This window comes from Ailuropoda melanoleuca, chromosome 3 (assembly GCF_002007445.2).
Source record: "Ailuropoda melanoleuca isolate Jingjing chromosome 3, ASM200744v2, whole genome shotgun sequence".
Classification (NCBI taxonomy): Eukaryota; Metazoa; Chordata; class Mammalia; order Carnivora; family Ursidae; genus Ailuropoda; species Ailuropoda melanoleuca.
Window position 1 is genome coordinate 102,765,604 of NC_048220.1, and position 26,906 is coordinate 102,792,509.

The 26,906-nt window shown below is 39.1% G+C and overlaps 2 protein-coding genes across 5 annotated transcripts in view; one reads left to right on the plus strand and one right to left on the minus strand.

Moving 5' to 3' along the window:
* Positions 1-459: 459 nt before the first annotated feature.
* MFAP3 (microfibril associated protein 3) lies at positions 460-19,356 on the minus strand. Of its 3 annotated transcripts, none has more exons than XM_002931052.4 (3): positions 19,298-19,356; positions 8,014-8,478; positions 460-4,801 (listed from the first exon to the last, which is right to left on the minus strand). In XM_002931052.4, the coding sequence occupies exons 2-3, from the start codon at positions 8,306-8,308 to the stop codon at positions 4,008-4,010; spliced, it is 1,089 nt and encodes a 362-aa protein (XP_002931098.1). In that variant the 5' UTR covers positions 8,309-8,478; positions 19,298-19,356; the 3' UTR covers positions 460-4,007. The 3 variants fall into 3 exon arrangements, with proteins under 3 accessions (XP_002931098.1, XP_034512722.1, XP_034512721.1); XM_034656831.1 differs by lacking the exon at positions 19,298-19,356 and adding an exon at positions 15,683-15,771; XM_034656830.1 differs by lacking the exon at positions 19,298-19,356 and adding an exon at positions 11,461-11,500.
* The window catches only part of FAM114A2 (family with sequence similarity 114 member A2), a 31,989-nt gene continuing 24,429 nt past the window's right edge, over positions 19,347-26,906 (plus strand). The window contains exons 1-5 of one of the 2 annotated variants that reach the window (XM_034656828.1): positions 19,347-19,431; positions 23,583-23,827; positions 24,167-24,266; positions 24,717-24,809; positions 26,050-26,141. In XM_034656828.1, the coding sequence (XP_034512719.1) occupies positions 23,597-23,827; positions 24,167-24,266; positions 24,717-24,809; positions 26,050-26,141 (516 nt within the window). In that variant the 5' untranslated portion in view covers positions 19,347-19,431; positions 23,583-23,596. Of the gene's footprint in view, positions 19,432-22,547; positions 22,587-23,582; positions 23,828-24,166; positions 24,267-24,716; positions 24,810-26,049; positions 26,142-26,906 lie in introns of those variants that run through there. The other variant, XM_034656829.1, reaches the window with a different exon arrangement.

Sequence of the window (26,906 nt, forward strand, 5' to 3'; positions counted from 1 at the left end):
GTGGAATCGGGACTCCAAGTCCAGTGATCTTTTGCCCCAGGGAGATAGAAACTAGGTTTTCTTTCTAAGAATGAAAGATCTGTGGTATTTAGGTGATGAATTGTACCGTTACCTATTCCCTTTGCCTGTCTCCTGAGCTCCTGTGCTTTTCCATCATCATGCTTCACTCTTATGGGACTGCAGGCATTTGCTTGTACCACAGGTACCCCCCCCCCCACAAGCCAATCTCGTCAGACTTTATATACTAATTGCATTTTCCAAAACACATGCTAAATCCTCTTTAGGCCTTTGCCAGGAATGCTTTACCTCAGAAGTGAAAAGCTGCTGCCCTTAGGTCTGCTAACTACATCCTCATGGTAACTGTGGGCAAGACATCCATCTCAGTATGGCCCATAGCACCAAAAACATATAGATGCTCATTAAATATTTGTAAAATTAAAATGCAAAGCCATGGAAGAATCCAAGTTGAATTCAAATTTACTCCTGTTTAAAATCGTTAACATCAAATTCCATCACACATAAAAATGAATATATACTCAATAGAAGATTTCAGACAAATGAAATATAGTCCACTGAACATTTAATAAATATATTCAAGCGTGACTTTTTTTTTAAAAGAAAGGACAAAATCATAATGCAAGTATTCATTAAAATGGTGATCGTTTAAGCGTCATCTGAACCATACCAAATAACACTCACTTTTATGAAATGTGTTGAGAACTTAGGAGTTTATGTATAAAGCTGAGCATTTTCAAAATTCCCAGCCTAGATGAGACAAGATTGTGTTCTCTTACCGGTGACTCAGGACATATGATATGCTTGTGTTATAAGTGCTGGTGTGTGGAGTCAAGGCTAGCACCATGGCCGGCAGTGCTCTGGAAAACAAGCATGCCATGCTACCATGCCACTCTGGGACCCGGGAGAGTCTGATCCAGGGTGAAACTACACGCAGGGGGTGGAGAGGAATGCACCGAGCTGTTCACAGGGGCTGGAGGACCGAACAGAAAGCAGTGCGCTTTGACTTCAAAATGCATGTTAAGTGAGGCGAAGAAGCCAGGAACCTTCTCACAACTGTTCCAGATCAGCAACTCCTAAGGTAATTATGTCAAGGTAGTTGGGAGAAATACAAATGCTCACTGGTCCTGAATCAAGAATTTAACGATCAGAACAGATGCGACTTTGAGGATAGGCTTATCAAACTACCTAAAACTCAAGTTGGATATCAGCTCAAAAGATGCCTGTCCTGGTTTCAGCTGGCAAGGCATCTATAAAAATGTTTACATATCTCTTTTTGTAAATTTATTTCACAAAGCCACCATTTCATTTCATAAGGACTGTAAGGTTCATTAAGTCACAACACAAAATTTATAAATGAGATAACAGGACTATTTAAACACATTTGCTAAGTAAAGGCATTTTTACTAACTATAAAATCCAGTGAAACAAAAGATTAATTACACCACAGTTATTGTCAAAAGACTTTTAGACTGTAGTTTAAGTTCAAAAGGTGAAGGATTTTACAAAACATAACATGAGACTATTAATTATATATGAAGAGTATTTGATTAGATACAGAAAATAATAATGTGTGGTTTTCTCCCTTTTAGAAACTAGCTTAAGAAAGTAACACCAACTCCAATTAAATTTTGACTACTGCATTTCTTTATCACTGGAATATTCAAAGTAATCCATTCAGTTATTTTGGCCACCAAATTAAGTCACCATTATGTTTCTAAAGTAATTTAACCAGGACACACTGGAGTAGCCTAGAGTTATACAGTATTGTGTAAACTTACAGATTTTTTTCATTAGTTCTTATATTTTTCTAAAGTCCCATTTCCCAGGACTCTGACCGTTAAAAATGTCTACCTGAAGGTTCCAAACACTCATGTCCATTGTGAGAACATGTGGGATAAATCCATTTTCTTTAATGTGAGAAGTTACATTCTAAGAAATGACCGCAAACTCACTACACCGTGATAGGTCTGGAGGTACTATCCAAAGATCTGAGGGATGGTCAGGGAACAGACCTCAGAGAAGAGATTGTTAGCATTTTCAATTTTTCAAGAGAAACAGCCTGGGAGGGGAAAAAGTGTTCTATAATCTAGGGTATGGTGAAGAGCCCTTGCTCTCACAGCCAACTGTATGAAAACATTATTCCTTCAAGACATGCAGGTCTACGAGCCAAGGCAAGCTTTGGTTAAATGATCGGTAGCTTTTGTTTGGCTCTGGAGGTTTCCATGGAAACAGCCTGAGAGACAGAAAAGGCAGCATTATCATCTTTACCCGTAATGCCATCTGATAAAACTGCACACTGATTCATTCATGCTCTCCAGAAGAGATGTATTACTTGCGATAAGCCTGGACAAAGGGAGGTGTGAGCTCTCTCTGGTTATGCTATTTCCTTGCCTTCCTCCATTTGAAACCTTAAATTAAAATCCTGATAAAGCCTCTTCTGAACATTTCCCTCAGGAACCTCTAGTTCAAGTAATGCTTCAATAATCAGAAGCCAAATGAAGAAACATGAAGCACCAAATGGAGCTCCACTGCCAAGTTCTTAAAAATCATATGACACCAAGCTTCCTGTAGCTGAAGAAATTATTCTGAAGAGTATTTACAATTCTATTATATATCAGGCCTCAGTCAGGCAAGAAATACTGTCTCAAGTGTTCATTATACACAGTTCAATCAGGTGGCATCACCCATAATTTTTCTCCCTCTTTAAATCTAGATTATTTGTGTGTGTATATATATCTGTGTACTGGAACCTATATCTATGCCTACATAGTTAATATACTCACATATACCACACATCATTATCTAATCTTATTTCAGGTTAGTGCTTCTAAGAAAGACCATAAAAGCAGGCCTAGCTCAGAATTCTATATCTCAAGTGCACAAAAATAAAAACCTCAACAAAATATAAACAAAATAAACCAGATAGGGAGGCATGCAGCCTTTAGCACCATATTAACGATCAAGGAGGGCAAGAGTGTTGACAGAAGTCTAAAGGGGAACCCCCTGGAACAGGATCCCAAACACAGAACCCTCTTACGGAGTCCAGTACTTTCAAAAAGGGAAAGCCTGAGAAATTCTATTAACAGAAATGTCAAAAATCCATGATTTACCAGAGATAGATAGATGATTTAACATTGTTTCTTATTCTAGAAGCACTGAAGACATTATTCCTTAAGAACAAATTGCTCACTTTTGGAGATCAGCTGGGAAATCACTGCCAGCTCAATGAACTAAATGATACTTCAGTAAGTTAAAAAGACATGATGTATCCCCCAAAAGGACCAATTTACTCATGGAAAGTAGTTTATTAATGAGCAGTTAGCGCCCTGATATCTGTCTAACAATACAGACATTGGCTACACTAAAGAGACCCAACCAAGCACGTATAATTGCACACTCCACATGGTAAAACATCCAAAAAACACCCATACTTCTATGCACTATGGCATTGGTGTGGGAATCTAAATCACAAAATAAAGTCTCAGCTTGATCCTTTCCATAACAAGGGATTTAAAGTCTAGGGAAGGGTTTACTTCAAGATATGCTGATGATTCTGGTGGTTTAAAGGGGACAGGTAAGATATTACAGGGCTAGAAATGACTTTAGATATCATCTAATGCAAATCCCTCATCTTACTGGTGGGAAAACTGAGGCCCCAGGATAAGTGTCAGCCCTAACCATTGGAAGAACCATGACGAGAAGAGAAGCCATGGAACTCTTAGTGTGGTACTTTATCCATTATGTTTATCTCTCAAGCTCCTTTAAGTCTTAGCATGTGTCATTTAATCAAGCTTGAGGAAAATGACTGAGAAATATCAGATAGGAAAAACACTGAATTTTTACAAAGATTTTGGCAATAATTCACATTCTGATATGCTTAATATTAACAAGGGGAACCCCCCCCCCCAGTTATCTTTTGGTAAAAATGTTATTTCCTGCACGAAACAGGTTCCTTTTGTGAGAGCTGTTTGTGTAGGTACTGGCATAGCTCACAACTGACGGCTTTCGTATGACCCATCTTTGGAGTAAGAGTTTGATTCGGTAGATCCCATATCATCAGATGGGCTGAAATGACTGCTGTCTTGAGACTCTGTATCAATACTTTTGGTTTCTGACTGAAGGTGGACAGAAACCTGAACTGCTATCTCCTGACCTTGTTCATTCAGAGAACCATCATCTGAATCTCCTCCCGGTGAATTACTCCGGCCCATCTCCGGGTTAATGACATAGATGCCACCTTGAGCATTCAAGGCAGGTCTCTCTTTAATTCTTTCTCCCATGTCATCAGGGTCGTCCACTCGCACAGCCTCAAACATCTCCTCAACAAAGGCCCGACAGTTTAGAATAAGGGGCGGAAGAGGGACGCTTCTTGCCAACTCTTCGATGTAACGAGCAAACTCCATGGTCTTAAACTGTGTGACCTTGGCGAGCTCCAGGGTCTTGGCTGAGGTGATGATGGGGATGCGCTTTGCGATCTCAAAGGCCTTCTGCAGCTTCTCAGCACCTTCAGTTCTGAAGAACTCATTGATCGCCTTCTCGGTCTTACGAAGATGGCTGCTCATCATGCACAGCCGTGTGACGTTCAAGATGAGGGTGATTGTAAAGGCGATCAGGCAAACAATCATGTAGTAGACACTCATGTCTCCCGACGTGAAGATAACACGCAGGGTGACAGAGTAGGAGGCACGAATTGGAGAGGTGACGAAACATGTATAAAGCCCTCGGTCATCAAAGACTACACTGGTGATATTCAGGAAGTTATCAGAAACCAACCATTTTCCACCTGATAACCCAACAGAAATAAAAACATTAAAGCATAAAGAATAGTATTACTGAAGAAGCCAACTGCCTTGCCATAAATATGCCACCTCTTCATGACAGTGCTTTACATCAACTCATCTCTTATGTTCTGCTACTTGTTTAAATCATGTAAGAAAGGGCAGACTTTTCTGTCCAGAGGAGGAATTTAAACAGCATGGAAGTTCAAAAGGGAATCAACATCTTCCTTCCTGATGTGAATGATACCATAGCTACATTTCGCGGCTAGACATAACAAGCCCTTCAGGGAGACGGGTATGTCTATACAATGCTAAGTGACCAATCCTAAAAAAAAAAAAAAAATTATGTGTGTGTGTACGCCACAATCTCTAACCTATACATTTTCATATACTAGAAGGAAGTGCCTCAGAAATACCAAACAATGGTATTTCTGGGGTAATGCGTTGAGTGATCTACATTTTCTTCTTTTTATCTACATTTTCTTCTTTCTATCTTTTTTTTTTAAAGATTTTATTTATTTATTCGACAGAGACAGAGACAGCCAGCAAGAGAGGGAACACAAGCAGGGGGAGTGGGAGAGGAAGAAGCAGGCTCATAGCAGAGGAGCCTGATGTGGGGCTCGATCCCATAACGCCGGATCACGCCCTGAGCTGAAGGCAGACGCTTAACCGCTGTGCCACCCAGGCGCCCCTTCTTCTTTCTATCTTGTTATCAAAAGTAAATGATACTTTTGATAACAAGAGACAAAAATTAAAACTTTTGATAACAAGAGACAAAAATTAAAAATGAAAACAAAAACCAAACAGCCCTACCAATTTAGTGCATTGTTCAACCACTAACTGGTTAATCTGCACATTTGTTTTGTTTTGTTACAAAAGGTTTGTTGATGATATCTTGATTTTCTGGCAAGAGTGACTGGAGCACAAGCCAAAAGATAAGTGTCACAAGCCAGGGTAAACGAACTGCTTGGCAAAGAGAATAAAGTTGCCCTTAAGATGCCTGAAGGACCTTTGGGTTCTGTTCTAACCTAAGACATGCTGCCTGTCTTCCATATATGAAGGCATCTTCATTTAGGGAACATGAACACAAAAGCATCTAAGAATATGAAAAGCAAAGCCTACGGACTACCAACCTTGATTCAACACCCTTTCGTAACTTGGCTCTGCCCACACAATTCTCTTTGTGGTCAATTCTCAGTGTATCCTGTACTTTAACTACAAAAGCCATTCAAAGATGGGATGGGCAGGCTAACCTGGGGTGTAGACGTGAGTCCTAATGACTAGAGGTGCTGTCCTGGAGGAGGCTTGGGGGCTGCTTGTTAAGCACCACCTGAGCGCCTAATCTTAAGATCTCGAAGTTGAGATCTTCAAGATTTCTTTTATCCCTGAGATTCTATGGTTCCAGATTATTTTAGTGGTACATCAATTAGTAAGCACTCTGGATTATGCCCATTTTTATTGTCATCAAAATTTATCTAAATTCTACAGTTATATTTAAGAGTTTCATAAATGTAAAAAAAAGAGTAAAATATATAGCTATGGAATATATTCATTATTCCACAAGTTTCTGTTCTATGAATTTGGAGCTATGAAAAGGCTATCCTAGGAATCCAAAGTATGGAAGTACATACACTCAATTCATCAACCACCGTACTACGACCACAATGTAAACTCTCCAGCTTACTTGCTGATAATAGCTCAAGATTTATGAACCTTATACTAGACTGACAGGCTCTTTAAACTCCTCTCACTGGAGATTCATAAAATTTAATACAGTTTTGCAGAGCTGCTACTGAAAGCATCAATGATAGATGTTAGTGGTTTTCAAAGTAAAGACAAAAAGGAAAATGAAACTGCCATTTCACTCGTTGGTCTCATCCTAACCTAAGTTTTGTTGATGTGGTCAGTCTGTAATGATCACAGCGACTCAATAATTCAAATCTCAGATGTGTTTGGTCAGGATCCTAGAGCCCAAAGGATATAAGAGTCTAGATCATTGCGTCCAAATATGAAACCCCACATCAGGTTCAAAATATACATTCTGGGCGCTACTCTAGAGATCCTGACTCAAAAGATCTATATCCTTAAGAAGCTGATTATAAATATTCTGTTTTTTCTAGCAATTTAAACTCTTCAATCCCCTGGTGGCCAGTTACTCAGTTTATACAAAGTTAAAATGTTTAGCGTGTACTTTAGAAGAAAACACCATCTGTCTCCTTTATTGTTTTCCATTCTAATATGAATAACCAAATATCCTTTCTATTCCAAGAGTTTAGACTATCTGTCTAGCAAAAAAGACAAGAAAGGCCTTTTCTGAAGGTGTAGCTTATGAGTATCCCAGAATTTAATCTTTATCCCATTGATTTTTCATGGCGATTTCTTTTTGAGGTACTTTAATACAAGTAGTCTCCAAAAAGATCTTCCTAGCAGAATATTAGTTAAGGAAATAATATTCTGATTAAGATGTGTTCACAGGTTCATAAACAGCAAAATCAAATAAAAACCTGTCAAAAAGGAGACCTTGGTTGCACTATTATGTCTGGGTGATTTTTAAGACTGAGAGGCAAAGGTACAAGAGAAGCTCTCCTGTTTTCAAGTAAATCAAGGCATAGCACAGAAAAATATTGAGCTGGAAGGGCTTATAGTGCTCCTTCTCAGTGCCTTTCTAATTCTCAGAGGGACTTAAAGTTTTATGCACAGAGCTATAATCTTTTAAAAACCATCCTAGATTTCCTCTAAAATTTTTAGTGACTCATTTTAAAACAAAATTTTAAAATTTATGACAAGCTTACGTTAAGTCTAGCCACAACTCTTCCTCCTGTATTCACAAAGGGCCATCACACTATATTATTCATATTATAGTCTAGGTGAATGGGGCTGTGCAGTGCACAGCCTGCATAGCTGTCTGCAGCAGCCCTGATGTAGTCTACCTTCAATGAAGAAGGAAACCAGCTCACCAACAGGGGAGACGATAGCTCCCTGTTATCATGTGAACATCTGTTAAATTTATAACTATTCTTTCTTTCTTCTTCTGGTTAAGTAATTATAATTATTTTGCTTTTTCCCACAGTTAGAACACTCCAGGCCTTTCAAAAGTTTTAACTATTCCCCCCAGCACTTCATCACTGACATTCCTTGTTGCATATGCCATCAAACCAAGGAGACAGAAGTAACAGGAAATGAGTAGCCTTGATTAATTATACCCTGGCATAGTTACCTCTGCCTCTGCCATCCAGCTGCTGTCCTTTTGAGTTGTACCAACGGACTTCTTCATAGTGGTCGACTGTGAGAAGACACTCGAGTGAAACACTAGTTCCCTCTTTGGCTATGATGACATCGTCCCCTGAGTGGGAACCTGCTGAGAGCTCAAAGCTTGGAGGAAATGATGAATTGAAGGAACTATGATTTGTTCCCAGTGGAGCCATTTGGTTGAAGCCTACATCTTCCAAAACAAAAGCTGCTGGCACAGTAACACTCACCACTAAAGTGAACAGAAAACAATGTGGCTTCATGGAAAAATGGGAGGAAGTCTTGTTTAGATTTGGAGAACTCAAAAGCTTCTATTCTATAACAAATGCACGGTAGGTGATTTATTGCTTGGTATTGGGAGTTTTCCAAAAAAGTGGGAGATTCAGGCGTATTTTGAAATCTTCAAGATTAAAAGATGTGAGTGGAGACCAACCTAAAAGAAAGCCAGATATAAAGTTTAACCAACAAAGACTCATAATGGGGGGGGAAACTCTAATGTTCTAGAAATGAATAGATGTGAAATTGATTAGAATAATTGGCACTGGCATCAGGGAGCAAAACAGGAAGAACACCACCTAAAAATCTCACACAGAGACGGCAAAAAGAGCACTGAATTAGGAAATGGCAGGCAGAGTTAGATTCTGGCCCTGGCTGTGCTACTAACAAGCTGTAAGACCTTGGCAAGTAGCATTCTCCCTTGGTCGTGTTCTCATCTGTCAAATGAGACTAGATGAGACCTCTCTAAAGACTCTTCTAGTTCAGAAAGACTATGATTCTATTTTACTCTGACAAATCTTATGCCACAGGGAGCCAATGAAGGCTAAAATATTTAGCTTAACGATCTTTTATTTCAACCTGCACCATTACCATCTGTTGCTGTATCAAAAATGTAAATCAACTGATACATCATGATCACAACCATGGAGCTCAAAATTTGAGCAATCCAAGTGTATAATATATTAGCTTTAAATAATGTAAGGATACTTAAGGTAGTTTTCTGTTTGTTTTAATATCAGAGAGAAAACTGCACTACTACCTACACATAAACAGTTATTGACTTCTGAGAATTTAGAACCTCCCTCTTGGGCAAGAATGTTAGACAAAAGAATTTTCCTTTAACAAATTCTTCAGTCTCAAGAGACAAAATACGGTATATTTAATAGTTCGTGAGAATACCAAATTTTCGTTCAAAATCTGCAAAATCAGCTCAGGGAGGAATTGACATCTTCAATGTCTAGTTGGTAGAAATGCAAATATAAGCTACAGGGAAAGAGTGCCAGACAAATAAAATACCACGAACAAAGAACAAAATACCCCAGCCTAAGAGTTCATGTGATTATGATCATCTTCCTGGTAATGATTCCTCTTTTAAATCAATGACTCTCAAATAAAAATTTCAACTTCTATTCCTATAAAAGATAGGATGAAATGCCTAGCTTTATTTCCTATGAAGGCCCAAAATAATTAGTTTTGGAAATGACTCTCCTTTGTACTTACGCGAAGGCTGCTTGATCACAGAACATAAAAAGCAATGGATCATTGTATTTAGCCATTAAACCCCTCAAAGTCTGAATCACAGTAAGCTGTAAACGTCATTTAATTTTCATTAGCCCTTGAAAGGATGATTGAATGATAATAATAATTTTCTATATCTTGCTATATCTTTAAACTATAAGAATGGACTATTTAGAGTAAAACAAAAGACTTCAGATTTTGTTACACATAGTAGATTGAACACATGTGTTTATTTCTATTTCTTCCCCAAACCCAACTAAAATGACACTACAGGAACAAAGAACTTGGTATTGGAGGGGATTTCGGAAGATCTAACTCATTCACTTTACAGTGACTTGCTCCTTTAAATTATACTGTATGTTAGTAGGTGAATCCTGGTCTCTATTGGGCAAAGAGTGGTGAGTGGACAATAGAACACTTAGTTAATGACTGCCACAAGCCAGGTACCATGCTCGGAGCTTGACAAGTGTGAGCTCCCAAGTTCTTTTTCGGTTCAATATATACAACTGGTGGACAAAACAAAAAGTCAAGAATTTAAGTCATTATTTTACTTTCATACATTTATTTCAAAAGGAATGTCTATATATCACATCTGTAAATAAAAGTAATCAACACAGAAAGACGATAAAAACAAAGCAATGTTATTAACTGCTGTCTGCTAAAGGCTCTGAGCTGGAGGCCTCCTCTCTGTCAGAAAAACAAAAATAAAACAAATAAACCACCCACAACTCTACTTTATTCTAATACCACCTCATTTCTTAACCTGCCATCATCCCCTTCTTCCCTACCTATTTCACCACTGAGTCAGACCACAATTTAATTATTTTATTTCATTCCGTTTCAGAGAGAGAGAGAGAGCACGCACACGAGCAAGGGAGGGGCAGAGGGAGAGGGAGAGAGAATCTCAAACAGGCTCCACACTCAGCCCGGAGCCCGAAGCAGGGCTTAATCTCAAGACCCTGAGATCATGACCCTGAGATCATGACCTGAGCTGAAATCAAGAGTTGGACACGTAACCAACTGGGGTACCCCAGAACCACAATTTTAGAGTAGAGGTACACATTTTCATCTATTCACCTGTATCTACTGAGCACTTTCTATGTGCCAACCTATTGTATAAGGACACCGTCTCTGCCTTCATAGAGCTAAGTCCGGCATAGGACACAGATACTAACTAAATACATGCAAATATGGTAAATGCTGCCCAAGATAAAGTACAGGATGCTATGGTAATACCCAATGTGGGGAGCTAAATGTGTCACAGAGAGCCGCCTTGAGAAAGTGAGGTGTGCAACAGTACTTGAGGGATAAATAGGAATCGATAATGGAAGAGAAATGTCCTAGTAAAGGAACAGAGGAAAAAGCAGAAAGATCACTGGTTAGGAGGTGCTGAGGAAAAATAGCTACAAGTTGTGGTAATGAGAAGGGATGGCCAGAGTGCTGAGAGCAGTCTGGGCCAACAGCAAATCTGGTGGTGGACTTTGGGAACTGGAGTGGAAGGCTGAAGTAGGTGAAGGAGACAGCCATCTAACAAGAAAAGGTCAAAGAATGTGGAGGCTCAAGAGTGGGGCAGATCACCTGTAGGAAAGGGAATGTCCCCCAGGATCAGGGCAGCTAGAGTAGAAGACACTGAAAATAGAAAAAAAAAAAATGGACTTTCTCTCCCTGCTGAGATGCAGGAACTGTGGAACAATGAACAGCCTCCATATGAGAGGGCTGTGGGTCAAGCGGGGTCCTGGCAATGTTACTACTGCGTGGAATTCCTTCGTGCAGCTTCCCCGAGTCTCCTCTCCAGTCCTGGCTCTCCCTCCCACGTGGTCCAGTGTATACCTGGATGCAGGCCGGCTTCCCCCCCCCCCCCCCCCCCAGCTCCTGTAGCTGTTGCCATTACGCTACTCACCGGCTCTGGTATGTGCTGCTCTGTACGTCTAGGCAGTCCACCCCATCTCACCGAGGAGTTCCTGAAGCACAGGGACTGTATTTTTTGTTGCTATACTTCAAAACTAACACAATAAATATTTACTCATGGAAATTAGTTTAAATTTGATAAAGTATGTGGTCTATCTTTGTAAACTGAAGAATGTCATGCACTAAGGATTGTAATTATTCAAACTGACATGCCTCTACTAGCACTTATTATATTGAGACAGCCAATGCTAACGATCTCCAGAGAACTCAAGAGGCATAATGCCTAAAGGCAGTCCTTGAGTCAACCCCAACTCCCAAAGTCTTCATTCACCATATTGTCCTAGAAGAAAATCATGGGGATAAAAGATTACCAAGCCCAGGTTGACTACTAATATCCAGAGAGCGTGTTAAAAATACAGATTCCTGGGACCCACTCCAGCCCTAGTGAATAAGAACCTCTGGACTTGGACCTTGGAATTTATGGTGTTTAATTAGCTCCCTGGATGATTCTGAGGCCGAGGTTCCATGGATTGGCATCCAGAGACTATGACTATACTTCCTCGTTTCCTCTACAACAGCACTGCAGACTGAACCCTTCCAAGAAGAGAGAACTGTCACTCACATTCCATTCTGGACTTAGATTACCCTGGATCAGCAAACTGTAGGCCTCTGAGAAAGGCAGGGTAGCAGAGAGGTTCAGAGTACAGTCTCCCCAGCCAGATTTCCTGGATTTGAATCCCGATGGACTCTGACCACCTTTGCTGCTTTTATAAATGACTTAATCTCCCTGTGCTTCAGTCCCCTCATCTTTAAAATAGGGAAAATAACAGCACCTGTTCTATAGGACTGTTGTGAGGTTTGAAGGAAATTGTATAAAACACTGCATCTGGCAGTAGTAATCACTGAATAATCTCTAGTTATTATTATTGATTGTCCTTTTAGATACTGTGCTAAAATCTACATCTGATAATAAAACATTATTTAAGATAAATGAAACACCTTTACTCAGAATACTATGCAACCATTTAAAAATCTTGGAGAGGAGAAATGATGTAATTTCAATCTGTAATTTTAAATTTCACATTTTTCTTTTGCTCATTGCAAATAAGTGATAATATGGATCAAACAGCCATTGTAAACTGAACTTGGGAGTCCAACCATGACACGTTAAATTGTTTTTGTGCATTCTGAGTTTGTGGTAAATTATCTTTGTTGTGACGTGCCTAGCTTACCTTCCCCTTTTTTAAGACTTGCCTCTATGTTCGGGGGCCCAGGAGGAAGTCAACCTTTTGGCCAACTAAACTAATCAGAAGCTTTGATATTGGAATTTGGATTTGAGACACAGTGGGTTAGGGACATTTGAGAAAGAGAAGGCGCTGAGGCAGTCAGGTTTGGGCCACATACAGACAGAAGCGGAGAGACAGGCCCACAGGGATGCAGATGGGAAAGAGAGTTGTGAAAAAGAAGAGAGGGGAAAGGGAAGAGAAGTGGAAGGAAGGGGTGGGGGGGGAGCAGAGGGGAAGAGAAAGAGACTCACTAAAGTGCTGCTCTGGCTCCTGACAGAATTCTACTCCTCCCTCCAATACGACTTCTTCTTCTTCTTCTTCTTCTTCTTCTTTTTTAAAGAAATAAACATCTTTATACAATTTCATTCAAAATTAAAACCACAAAAATTAAGACTAAATGTAAAACCAAGAAAGAAAATGGAGAAATGATTAGGTAGGAGAAAAAAGAAAAGTTCCCAAAAGGGACTGAACTGTGGCTGTGGCTACCAGGCAATCTTCGTCAAAGATTTCTACCGCCTCTCCTCCTTATGCACCAGAGTGTGGTGCACAGACTACCCATGGGGTCAAGATCTGTGGTTCCTATTCTGTACAGACACAACCATTAGCCTCTACTAGAAGTTTAGAGAAACCTACAAGACAGGGTTAAGAAAAATACGATGAACACTCTTAAATTGCTCTTAGGACAAAGGTGGCAGAAGTAGCCTGTTACACTGATTTTATGCCAGAAGAACAACAGGTCCTACACTATTCTTATATGTCCGGTCAATAAAGGCAGGCTCAGCGTGGGCACCTTGTACTCTCATACATGGGCATCCCGAACACAAAGGACTTCTAGCCTGAGCTACTGAGACACAATCCACTTGCAAATAAGAGTCTGTTGAGCAGGTGGGAGAGAAAACAGTGGCGAAGGTATGGGTCCAAAAAGGTAACAAAGTGACAGAAAACAGAGTGAAGGAACAAATCACCCTTGGGATCAGAATAGGTCTTCGCATTAAATTTCCTTACTTGTATTAGAATCAGTCTGCTACTTTCAACAAAAATTACACTGACTATAACCATTCTACTTACTTTGGTATTTTTAAATAACTCAGCTAAATCAGGGGCCCATCTCGCTCAAAATGAAGTAATGGGTGCTGCAAGGGATGGGTATTAGGATACTGTCTCATTGCCTCAGGAATTTACACACTAGTTTCAGGACTTCCCATAATAATATCATGCCTGCTGATTTTTTTTTTTAAGTTGGTTCCATGCTCAACGTGGGGCTTGAACTCACGACCCTGAGATCAATTGTGTGCTCTACTGACTGAGCCAGCTATTTCTTAATGCTGCAGTTGACATCTGAGGCTAAGAGGAAAGAGTTCAAAAAGGAAAATCAAAATGCCACCTTATAAACAGTTAAAAAGGGCTATGCTATACTTGTGGGTAAAGTTACTTGGTAGAATGTTTTATTACCTTTCTTCAGCATTAATAAGAATAACAGAAAAGTGATACTAGAATTTAATCCAACTCCTTTTTCATCTTTTAGGTACAATAAAACATAAGCTCTTCTAGGATCATGAATAATCAGAAATGTAGATAATTCTACCTGATAGAACCATTCTAAATATTGGCTATATGATAAAAAAAAAATAAAGAAAGAAACAAAGAACAAAGAAAAGCCCCTAAGCTGTCATCCCTAACAGATTGCCTTATTGCTGTTCCTGCCAACTTCAGAGAGAAGAAATATTTCCATTCTGCTCCAATTCTCAACAGAAGTAAATAAGGAAGTAATGTGGCTGATTTCCGTTCTCATGGCTCAATATTAAGTTGGCTGAGGAAACTGCTGTTTGCAGAAATAGTTCTGGGATAACACAAAGTGGGGAAAAACACGGATGCCCAGATGGTATTGGTTTCAAGTATACTGGGAAATTAATGCTTTATTCTTCATAATAAATGTGTTCTAGGTTGTATTTACAGCTTATCTACTCTTCTCTGTCTGCTCTGTTACACTTGGAAAATGGAGAAGATCCCCCACACAAATGGTCAAAGGGGCATTCTGAATTGGCAAGGGGGAGAAAAAGCAAATGAAGACCAGATTGTCACTACTCCTCTATTCTTTGCAAAGAATAAACATAAAACTGTTCTGCTTATACTCAAGCATTATTATAGAGATCCGAACCATAAAAAGGTTAGTAATACTCCAACAGATCACCATTTTGAGGATCATTTTCTGAAAAGTTCCTAATTAAAAAAGCCCTTACGCTCCCAGTAGTATCTTGGAACCATCATACACTTCATATCTGGCATTTGGGCGCTCACTTCAAACTTCAACCTGTTTTCTGGCCCACTGAAAAACACCTTCTTCTGTATTTACCGGAGCTTTGTTTTAAACTCAGGATTATTTCCTATAACTGTGAGTTATACCCTTTTGCCATAAGCATTCGCTGAAGCTACTGGATGCAAATGACAAAGATACCTACTGGATATAGTAAGTAATGGGCCTAGATTTTATGATCTCCTTACCCACTTTTTTTTTTTCCCTCTATAGCCTAAAAAATTACACTCGATATAATGAAAACAGAACTTCTCATTCTCACCCTCAGATCTATTTGCCAAGTATATACCTATCTTGGATGCTGGCCACACAATATAATTCTTTCAGTTTTGCAAGATCAAAGTTACAAGATCATCACGGCTTCTTGTTTAGTAGCATGGACTGAAGTACCTGATCCTATCCTTGGATGAAGCTGTGGGCTTGTGAGACCTTAGTTTTCACATCTACTGAATAAGGTTATTAACAGTAATGACCTCATAGGGTAGTTATGAGCATTAGATGAACTAATGTAGGTATATTATAAATACATGCTATTGTTATTATTCCACTTCCTAGATGTTTTTCAATTAAATCATACTGTGTCCCCACCCTAGGTCACAGTCCTTTTACCTTACCTGAGCACCACACTATTCTTCGAATTTCTAAATGGGTCTCATTAACTCCAACTATACCCCAAACACTGCTCCTCTCAGAACTGGTCCTAAACACAAACCCAAAAAAATGATTATGATTTAAAAATCTATTGATTTTCCATTGCCCAAGAGATAAGCTTCAAATTTTGGTCAGGCATCCATAATTTCCAGAAAGATTCAGGTGGTAGAACAGAAGTAGCTGTAGGGAGCCCAGTAGTGTCTGTGTGCAGAATAATTGCTCGCTGAAGGAATGAATGGATCTAGAAATTGGGTCTTCAGTTACACCTCTGTCACCAATTAGCTATGACCTGTAGTGGTCTGTTTCCTCATCTGGAGGCTAATTATCATTATTATTCCTTTTTTTGCTTAAATCTTATAATCTTCCCAGCTTCCTGTCATGGCTCAAAGCCTTAACTACACTAGTTCCACCCTAATCTCTCCAAATAACTTTTTACTTTAAAGTTCTAGTTTTAGCTGTCCCTTTTGCTTGAAACTTCCCGATCCTCCCCACCAAAATCTTCCTGCAGAAACTCCACAGTCTCTACGGTATCCAACTCGAATTTCACCTTATTCAAGAAGCCCTCTTAACCTTTATCCTCTTCATTTCGGATGAATTTCTTTTGCTCTGTCAGTCACCTAGCACACTAAGAGTCCTCAATTGTAAGACTTACCAGTTTCCCTCTTCTATCAGTTATCTATTTGTCCAAAAGACTGTAAGCTTACAGATCAGAGTTTAAAAACTTTCTCAGTTTTTGGCATAGAACTGGATTCAACAATCTGAATTCAGATGCTCATCAACCTGGCCGTTAGAAAGGTACTTGCTTTAGGCACAAACTTCTTGCTGACTTTCTAGAGTCTTAGTCTCTGGAAAGTGTTAACGGAGATTTTTGAAGATATGGAAATAACAGCTTTTGAATTTTAGTGGGGAAAACACTCTAGAGTGAATGTGATCTGTAGCTGGTTTTCTCAAATTGCAGTTTTTGAGAACTTACATCAAATTAATCTGTGGTACTTGTTAAAGATAAATATTTCTTGGTCCCACTCAGACTTACTGATTTGGTATCTCTAAGGGCAAGGCCTGAGCATCTGCTTTTTAATGTGCATATAGTTTTAATGACTTACAAATCAAGCCTGTATTTCCTTTGATTGCCATAACAATATTGCAATCCGGTGATTTTCAAAGTGTGGTACAGGGGCCTCTGGGGTCCCTGGGACCTTTTCAAAATGATCTTCATAATAATACCAGGATCTCATTTACCTTTACATTCTCATTTTCACACAATATGGTGCAATTTTCCAGATGTTACATGACGAGTGCTATCACAAGAGAATGAATGCAGGAGATATGAGAATCTAGCTATCTTCTATTAAACCAGTTATTAAAAAGACTTGTAAAAATATGCCTTTTTTTTTTTTTTTGGAGAGGGAGAGGGTTTGGGAGGTAGAAAAAGAGAAAAAGAAGGAGTGGGGAGGGGGAGGTCTGGGAAGGGCAGAGGGAGATGGACAGAATCTTAAGCAGACTCCACGCCCAGCACCGAGCCCAATGTGGGCTGAGATCATCAACTGTGCCAAAATCAAGAGTTGGACTCTTAACTGACTGAGCCACCAGGCGCCCAAACAATGCCATTCTTAATGATTTTTTGTTTTGGAAAATATTCTTCATAGAAATGCTATCTATGTTAACATGTAATGAATTTATTATCTTAAATAAATTTTTGAAAGTTGTTTTGATACCTAAAATGGCAAACATTGATAGATACAAGTTCCATGCACAAATCCTTGGTGTTCTAAGTTTTAGAAGTGTACTGGGATCCTGAGACCAAAATGTTTGAAAACTGCTCCTATAATTATTACCAGCAGCATTTTAAATGTAAGATTAAGACACGGTTAAGTGACTTATCAGAGATTCCATTCTTTTTTTTTTTTTTAAAGATTTGNTTAAAGATTTTATTTTTTATTTATGTGACAGAGAGACAGCCAGCGAGAGAGGGTACACAGCAGGGAAGTGGGAGAGGAAGAAGCAGGCTCCCAGCAGAGGAGCCCGATGTGGGACTCGATCCCAGAACGCCGGGATCACGCCCTGAGCCGAAGGCAGACGCTTAACAACTGTGCTACCCAGGCGCCCCCAGAGATTCCATTCTTAAGCCCCAAATTCTGTGCCATTTCCATTACCACAGAAAACCAGAGGAAACTACCTATTTTATACTTATACAGATTTCTTTTTGGAATAGGCATTTTAAACAAGCCACCAGGTGACAGTGATGCCCTTAAGTGGGGAGAACCACCATGAAAAGCAAAGGAAACTATCTGAAGGGTTTTAGGAAGTGACAATTATTATATATGGACATTGAGATGATCATCCTGAAGGCAACAGACGGAGTTCAAAGACCTGGGTTCTTAAAAGACCAAATCCCTTCATTCCCCCTTCTGATTAATGAAGCTTGAGAGACTATGTACTCTGAGAAACAAACTGAGGGCTTCAGAGGGGAGGGGGGTGGGGGAATGGGATAGACTGGTGATGGGTAGTAAGGAGGGCACGTACTGCATGGTGCACTGGGTGTTATACGCAACTAATGAATCATCGAACTTTACATCGGAAACCGGGGATGTACTGTATGGTGACTAACATACTATAATAAAAAAACATTAAAAAAAAAAAAGACCCNGGGTGTTATACGCAACTAATGAATCATCGAACTTTACATCGGAAACCGGGGATGTACTGTATGGTGACTAACATACTATAATAAAAAAACATTAAAAAAAAAAAAGACCCAAATCCCTTCACCATTGTGGGACTTAGTTTTTCACATCTGTACAATGAAGTTGTCTCTAATGCGTCTTTCTGGCTTTCAGTCTGGGTTTCAGGACCATTCTCACTGCTCAAAGACAAATGAAGACATGCATCTTTCTGATGAAGGTCAGTTTTAATCTTAAAGTCATAAATCAGAGCATATCACTCTTCTGCATAGAAACCTTCAATGGTTTCCCATTGTTCTCCAAATAAAAGTCCAACTCCTTGTCCTGGCTCATAGACACTACGAGATATGGCCCATTTAAGCCTCTGGCCTCATCTTCCTTCCTCTTTTTGCACCAGTAACAGTGGCCTTTTTTCTTTTCCTTGACCTTGCTAACTTTATTACCACTGTAAGTCCTTTGCACTTGCTATTCCTTCCGCCTCGAATGCTCTCCTCAAGATCTTCTTAAGGATTACTCCCTCACTTTGTTCCATTACATTATGCTGTTTAATTTTCTTTAAAGTAACCATCTTCCCCCGCCCCCACTCCTATTTCAGATGATACTGTTTGCTTGTTGACTTGTTTACAGTCGGCCTCGCCCCAGAATGTCAACTACTTGGGAGCAGGGCCAGTGTCGGCTTCTAACCCGGTGTGTCCCAGGCCCCCGGGGTAGTTCCTGGCAGGTAGCCGATGCTTAGGAAACACGGACGGTGGCTGAACTGCAACTCAGACCTGGCCTTCAAAACGGACCGGGGATATCCTAGCTCCCTTCACGTCGGACCCCGACCCATCAGCTCAAAGCCGTGTCTTAGCACCCCCAGTAACCTTCGCGTACGACCCCGACAGAACCCTCACTTACCAGACTGGCAGCTCCGCTTGTTTTGGGCCCAGCGGAGGCTTGACCCGGAAGTGCTCTGGGGCAGGCGGGACCGCCTCGCCCTGACGGTGTACTTCCGGGGAAGTAGGAGCGGCTCCTCGGCGGCTGTGGCGGCGGTGAGGGTGCCGGTGGGCTGGGTGCGGGGCTTTCAGGGAGGAGAACTGCGGGGTGCGGGGGCTCGGGACTCGGGGCCGGACCCTCCAGGTGGCTGGGGAGGGGGAGGAGGTGGTCTGGGGCTGGGCGGCTGACACCTCCCGGCTGGACGCGGACGCTGTAAAGCGCTTTGGTTATTGAAGCGCTACGTTTGTGTGAGGAACTCTGGGTGTCCGTGTCGGAGAACTTGGGAGCGCTTGTTGACCTCAGATGTCCCGTTTGGGACCTGGTCTTGTATGTGGGAAGAAGTGAGAGCGCCTGTTTGTCCGTCCAGAGACAGCCATGTTAATAACGACAGTAATAACATAAACAACCACCTCCTCAGTCCTAATAGCAGCTGTTACCTATGCGAGGCTGTGTGCCAGACTCTGTTCCAAGCCCCTCGCGTACCTCATGAGGTGGAATCCTTGTGGGAACCCTGCCAGGCAGGCGTCCCAGCCCCGTGTTACAGCTGAGGAAGCGGAGACACAGCTAGGTGAACTGACTTCCTCGCGGTTACCGCCCTCAGGAAAGTTGGAAGAAAGTCTAATTCCGGAGCCCGTGCTCTTAGCTGCTAAACTAAACCTCTTCCATTTTGGTAACTGTGTGACTGGAAGTTGCCAAGGAAAATGGGGGGAGGTATATGTGTACGTATGAATGTGTGCATTTTTATTTTTAAGAAATAGGACTCAGCTTTTTAATTTTACTTGTCTCAGTTCTTGGAGTCTTTCCACTTCATTTATGAAAATAACATACACTCACTACGGGATACTTGGAAAACTTAAAAAACATTAAATACTGCGATTCCCTATACCTGAAATTTATTCCTTTTTTTTTTTTTTTTTGCTTTTCTTGTTAGAGTATGAATCCATTGAGAACAAGGATAGCACAGCCATTATAATAAAGTGATAGTAATGATAATATGAACAGCCACCACCTTTCCACCTAGCCGAATGTCTAGCACATTCTAGGTGCTCATTAAATCTTTGTTGCACAAATGAAGGAATAGACCCAGTGTTTACTATTTTGGAATATGTCCTTTCAGTCTTTTATAAAATTATATGAATTATTTATGTAATATGTATATTACATATACTATATAATAGTTGCCCCATATCTACAGGTGATATATTCCAAAACGTGAGATAATAAAATGCCTATGTGGTGAGATGATGTGAGGTGAATGATGTAGGCACTGTGATGTAGCATTATGCTGCTATTGACCTTCTGACAACACCTCAGAAAGAGGATCATTTGCTTCCAGACTGTGGTTGACCACAGTTAACTGAAACCTTAGATAAGGGGGACTGCTGCATATAGTATACTATTTATAAAATTTATATTATTATGTGTTGTACTTTGGAAAGCACATATAAGGAAAGTGAAATGATAGTGTAAAAAAAGTACATATTAGCCACACAAAACATTGATTGAACTTTATGCAAAAACTGTGTAGTCTTTCCTATTAGGTTCTTGGAGTAAATGGGGCAGAAATTGTGTCATAAATTAATTCTTAATCTCCAAAACTTGGTACATAGTAGGTATTCAAAAAATGTTTGCAAATGAGTGAATATTTCAGAGGTGGTTTGTATGTGTGTGGGTAGTTGCATCTGAATTTTTTTTCTGTGTGTTTTGGGAATGTATAATGTATGTATGTCATACACCCATATGATCTAGGTTCCATGGTGTTGTGTAAATCTACTTTTCTAGCCTTTTGCCTTTTCATCATTCTCCCTGCTATATTAACTATTTGTAGATATTCCATGTCTGTCCATTCCATTCACACTTCTTCCCATGTGTTGTTTCCACACCTTTGCATTTTCTCGTTGGCACCTTTACCTGTCAAATCCCAAGTGCCCTTTAAGGCTGGTGTTGCAAGCTCAAATGTATACAGGGGCTAATCAGGTAAAAAATGAGTCAAGTAGATTTAGGTGGAGATTGTGGAGAACTAGAAAACATTATCCTGTCTAAAAAGGCCCAGCAACTCTGGTTTGAGCTAATTATTACCATGTTAAAAGTGGGCCCATGTTACCAGATATTTCAACTTTACTAGAGAAGTTGAAAATCTGTATTCATGTATGAAGTCTGATTTTTAAATGTTAGCAATTAATATAAAATTTTAAACACTGTGCAGGCCAAATAACATTTAAAGGCTGAATTTAGTAGTCACGTTCTCAGTTTGCGGCCACTATTCTATGCTTATTTCAGAGACTTTGTGCTGATATGATTCATATCATATTCTCTGATTCCAGCAGACTTTTTCTTCTCTGTTCTTTCAGCATTTTATATATACCTCACTTATAGTGTTGTTTCCAAGGTGCCTTAGATCTTTTTTTTTTTTTTTATGGAGTGGGGAGAGGGAGAGGCAGGGGTGGGAGTGGGAGAGAGAGAATCCTAAGCAGGCTCCACACCCAGCATGGAGTCTGATGCGGGGCTTGCTCTCACAACCCTGAGATCATGACTTGAGTGGACATCAAGAGTCAGATGCTTAATTGACTGAGCTACCCCGGTGCACCTGCCAAGCTGCCTTAGTTCTTAATATGTCTTTCTCTTCTGTACATTGGAAACATTTGATGGCTTGGATTGGGTCTAATTATGCACTTGGTAAATATTGGTATAAAATAAATGCTTATATACGTAAGGCTTTGGTATATATACATTTATTTCTCCTCTGGTTATCTTTATTTCTCCTCTACTTGGTTATCTTGGAAACCAGCATCTGCTTCTTGTAAAAACACCAGTGGTATCTTGGCTTTAATTGGCTTTAATTGCTGAAGAGCTGTACTTATGGAAGGGACTGAACTGGTTAACATTGCTACTCAAAAGCTGGTTTGATTTAGATTCCATCTGATGGCTTAAATTTTATAATTTAATTTATAAATTGAGGTAGAAATAATTAATGACTAAGATTTTTTAATGATAGTCAATAAGAAGAAAAATTGATGAATTGGACCTCATTGAAATGAAAAACTTTTGCTCTGTGAAAGACCCTGTGAAGAAGGTGAAAAGATAAGCTACAGGCTGGGATAAAATATTTGCAAACCACATATCTGACAAAGGACTTGAATCTAGAATATATAAAGAGCTCTCAAAACGTAAACAACAAAACAACAACAACAACAAAGAAAATGAGCAAAAGGTACAATAGGTATTTCACTGAAGGGGATATACAGATGGCAAATAAGCATATGAGAAGATGTTCAAAATCATTAGCCATTATAAAAATACAGCTTAAAGCCACAGTGAGATTATTATTACGCACCTGTCAGAATGGCTCAAAAGAAAAAAAAACCCACCAAATGCTGGCCAGAATGCTAAGAAACGTGATTACTCATACATCACTGATGGTAATGTGAAATGGAAAGAGTGGCAGTTCTTGTAAAACTGAACACATATTTAACATGATCCAGAAGTTGCACTCTTGGTCATTTATTTCAGAGAAATGAAAGCTATGTTCCCACAAAAACCTGTACATTAATGTTCATAGCCATTTTGTTTGTAATAGCCCCAAACTGGGAATAATCCAGATATCCTTCAATGCATAAATGGTAAAACAAACTGAAATATATCCATACCAAGGAACACAGCTCAGCCAAAAGGAAGAAACTTGATAAAACAACTAGGATGGATCTTGAGGGACTTATGCTGAGTGAAAACAGTTGATTTCAAAAGTCACATATTGTATGAATCCATTTATATAACATCTTGTATAGAAATGGGGAACAGATTAGTGGTTGCTGTGGGTTGAGGGTGGGGTGACGAATGTGACTGGAAAAGGACAACACAAGGGATCCCTGTGATTGAACTGTTTTGTATCCTGAGTGTGGTGATGGTCACACAAGTCTGTACGTATGATAAAATTTCATATAACTAAATACCCATACGTGAGTGCCTGTAAAATTGATGAAATCTGAAGATTGTCAGTGGGTTCTATCAGTTTCCTGGTTGTCATATTATACTGTGGTTACATAAATTGTTGCCATTGGAGGAAACTGGGTGGAAGATATACAGATCTGTCTGTATTTCTTACACCTGCATGTGACTATGATAATCTCAAAATAAAAAGCTTAAACAAATAACTTACACCAATAAAGCCTATAAGATTAATTTTTTTCTTTGACTTTTATTTTACCAGGCAATGATCTAATCATGTCAGAGAAAGATGGTATTGAGACTCCAGTGATAACTGAAGTAACCTCCACCTTTGAAGATGGGAACTGTGAGTCAGCCAAGAATTCTGAGTCTGTTGACCAAAGTGCCAAGCTGGAGAATAAATCAGAACCTGTAGCTATCACTCGGAAAAGACCAGAGTCCAAACCTTCCAGTGACCTTGAGACTTCAGAAGTTCTCCCTGTTGAGGCATCACAGGCTGCAGGCAAAGTAGAGTATCTATAAACACTGGGATTAAGAGTTAGGGTTAAAAGGAATTTGGAACCAAAACCAATTTAAGATTGTATCGATTTCTTTTTATTAAAAGCTGTAAAAATTTTTTCTCAGTTTTATAAATGGCTTTATGAGTAGTTGCCTTTGCTACATGGTGCTTAAATGCAGGTGACATAACATCTGTCAGTGAAGCAGTACAATTCTTTTGCTTAATGATGTGTACTTCTTTACCTGTACTTTGGGCTAATAATTAGATACCTTGTCTATACGCTCTCTTATTCTCTACTTTTTCCCTTTTCTTTTGCCTTTTGTTTTTCTGCCTACTGGGAAGAATAGGAGACTGTTTCCAAAGATGTACCTCAAACTGGATGGGGATATTGGGGCAGCTGGGGCAAGTCCTTACTCTCTTCAGCCTCAGCTACAGTAGCTACAGTAGGTAAGATCATCCGTCATTTCATTAATTTTTGTGTGTATGTTGCTATAGATCTGTGTTAAAAATGATTTTGTTAATAATTCTTCCATATTTACTTAAGGGCTTTATAGTTTGAGAATTCATTAGGAATGATGTGCTGATTTATAGTACACCTAGAGTTTGAAGCATTTTCTCATTAGCATTTCTTATTAGAGTTTCTCGTTTTCTCATTAACCAGAAATTGTTAATACAAAACTATTGTGTGGTGGTAAATTCAAGTTTGTTGGGTTTTTTTGTTTGTTTTGTTTTTTGGTAAGATTACACTCCCAAACATTAGGTATGTATAGGTCAGAATAACATGTCTGTGACCATAGTGATTTTAAAAATCTGCAGGATTGTTTTTGGTTTATTTCTTCAGTTTTGGTGACTAATAGTAATATTCAAATGTAAAAATGTTACCATTTTTCTCCTTAGGACAGGGTATTTCAAATGTCATTGAGAAGGCAGAGACTTCTCTTGGAATTCCTAGTCCCAGTGAAATTTCAACCGAAGTCCAGTATGCAGCAGGTCAGTATGTGAAAACATTAAGACCTAGAATTATGGGTCAAAATGGAACATTAGAGCTCATTTTTCAGTATATATTTAATGAGTGTTTGATATTCAGGGCATCATGGGACTGGTGAGAAAGGAGTTTGGAGTCTTTGACTACCAGAGGTCTGTGTCTTTTAGCCACTTTAGTCATCTTTGAAGTGGGGTAATCTATGTCACAGGACTCTTACAAACATTAAATAAGGTCGTAAATGTAGGATATAAGAATTGCTCAGCATTGTGTTTGGCACAAATGAGTAAGAGCCCAAGAAGAATTAGCTGAGTTTGACTCCGTTGTGACACACAAAAAAATTTTAACATGTTTAGTTTTGGGGGTTTGTTTTTTTGTGTTTGGATTTTTATGAGGGTGAAATTTAATTTTGGATACCTGCTTTGATCACTGTACTCTCACTTAAGCCACAAAAGACAGAATTATAACCAGGGATCAAGATGGCCTGGGACCAGAAAACAGGAAGCTTTTCAGGCCCTGATTTTGCTTTTCTCCATCTCTCAGCAGCTTTATTGTCTCCCACTCTTGTTTCTCTTTGATTGTCTCATTTTTTTTTCTCAAATAAGCATAATTTTCTAGGATAAAATTTAAAATGGGCCATATTTTAAAAACTCAGATTTATTGCTTTTATAATTTATATGTATAATTAATTGTAAATTATATGTAAATGTATAATTTACATACAGGAAAGCTTACTCTTTTTAGGTATACAGTTTATGTGTTTCAATGAACATACAATCCTGTTTACACAGTGTAATCACAGTCCATTGTGATTATACAGTATTGAATATTTCCTATATTTGTATAGATAATCAAAATATAAGAATATTTTCATCACTCCCCAAAAGACTTCTCATACCCCTTTGTGGTCACTCCCATCACTTACTCTCAGTTTTTGGGAACTGCTAATCTATTTTCTGCCTAAGGTTTGACTTTGTGCAGAAGATCATATACATGGAATCATACGGTATATAATGTATTGTTACATATATCAGTAGTTTGTTCAAACGACTGGATTTTGTTTTTGAAATGAAAATGAAAAAAGCTATGTTTTCATTTTAAAATAGGTAAATAGTTTAAAATAATAAAACAAAAAGGGCTAAGGCTACTCTGTGTATAGGAAGCAGGGTCTAATTTTTAAAATTTCACATAGATGCTGATAAAGCAAAACTATTTATGGACCATTGCTTCATCCCCTTCCTCCTGTAGGAGAGACAAATGCCAAAGAGAATGCAAACTCCTCCCCATTGATTGGGCCATTTGGTGTATTTTCAACCATCTCTACTGCTGTTCAGACCACAGTGAGTAAAATGCATGATGAATATAGTGGGCTTTTTTTTTTTTAAGATCTCTTTCTCCCTCTTTTTCTTGAAAAGCTGTGAGGACTGATTACTGTTATGGGAGTCCAGATTGCCGAAGATCATTCACTTTGTTCTTAAGGGTAGAGTGAGAGCTACTTGAAAACTTTCTTTAAAGAAGTAGAAAGCAGACGATGAAGAGTAACAGAGAGGCAATGTACATAATATTTTATGGACTATGAATTCTGAGTTTGGTGGCCCTAGAAAATGTCCCTACTTTACAAAAATATTTTTCTCATAATTGCATAACTATAGATGATTAGAAACATTTTTTTAAAGGATTTTATAGGAAACTTAATGTCTTTCCTAGTGAGGATAGATAACTAGTACTTATTAATTTTAACTTCTTGAAGTAAAACATATATATAAAAAAGTGAAATCATAAGTATTCAGTTTGAATTTTTACAATGTGAACACACTCAGACTAAGAAGCCAACATGATGGTATATCATAGGTTTTCCACCTGTACCCTCTCCCAGCCCTCTGCGCTTCTTCCTTTTGCCCATCAAGATAACCACAATCCTGACCTCTACCATCATAGATTAATTTTGCCTACTTTTAAACTTGACGTAAACGGAATCATACAGTATGTACCTGATTGTATTTGGCTTCTTTCACTCAACATCATGTTTGTATGATTTCTCCATCTTGTAGTCTGTGTGGTGTATTCCATTTTCTTTGCTGTATTCCATTATGTGACTATGTAGC

Coding starts and splice junctions, on each gene's coding strand:
- MFAP3 (XM_002931052.4), bottom strand. CDS start 8,308: ATGAAGCCACATTGTTTTCTGTTCACTTTAGTGGTGAGTGTTACTGTG. Junction 4,802..8,013: donor GCTGGATGGCAGAGGCAGAG/GTAACTATGCCA, acceptor TTGGGTTATCAG/GTGGAAAATGGTTGGTTTCT.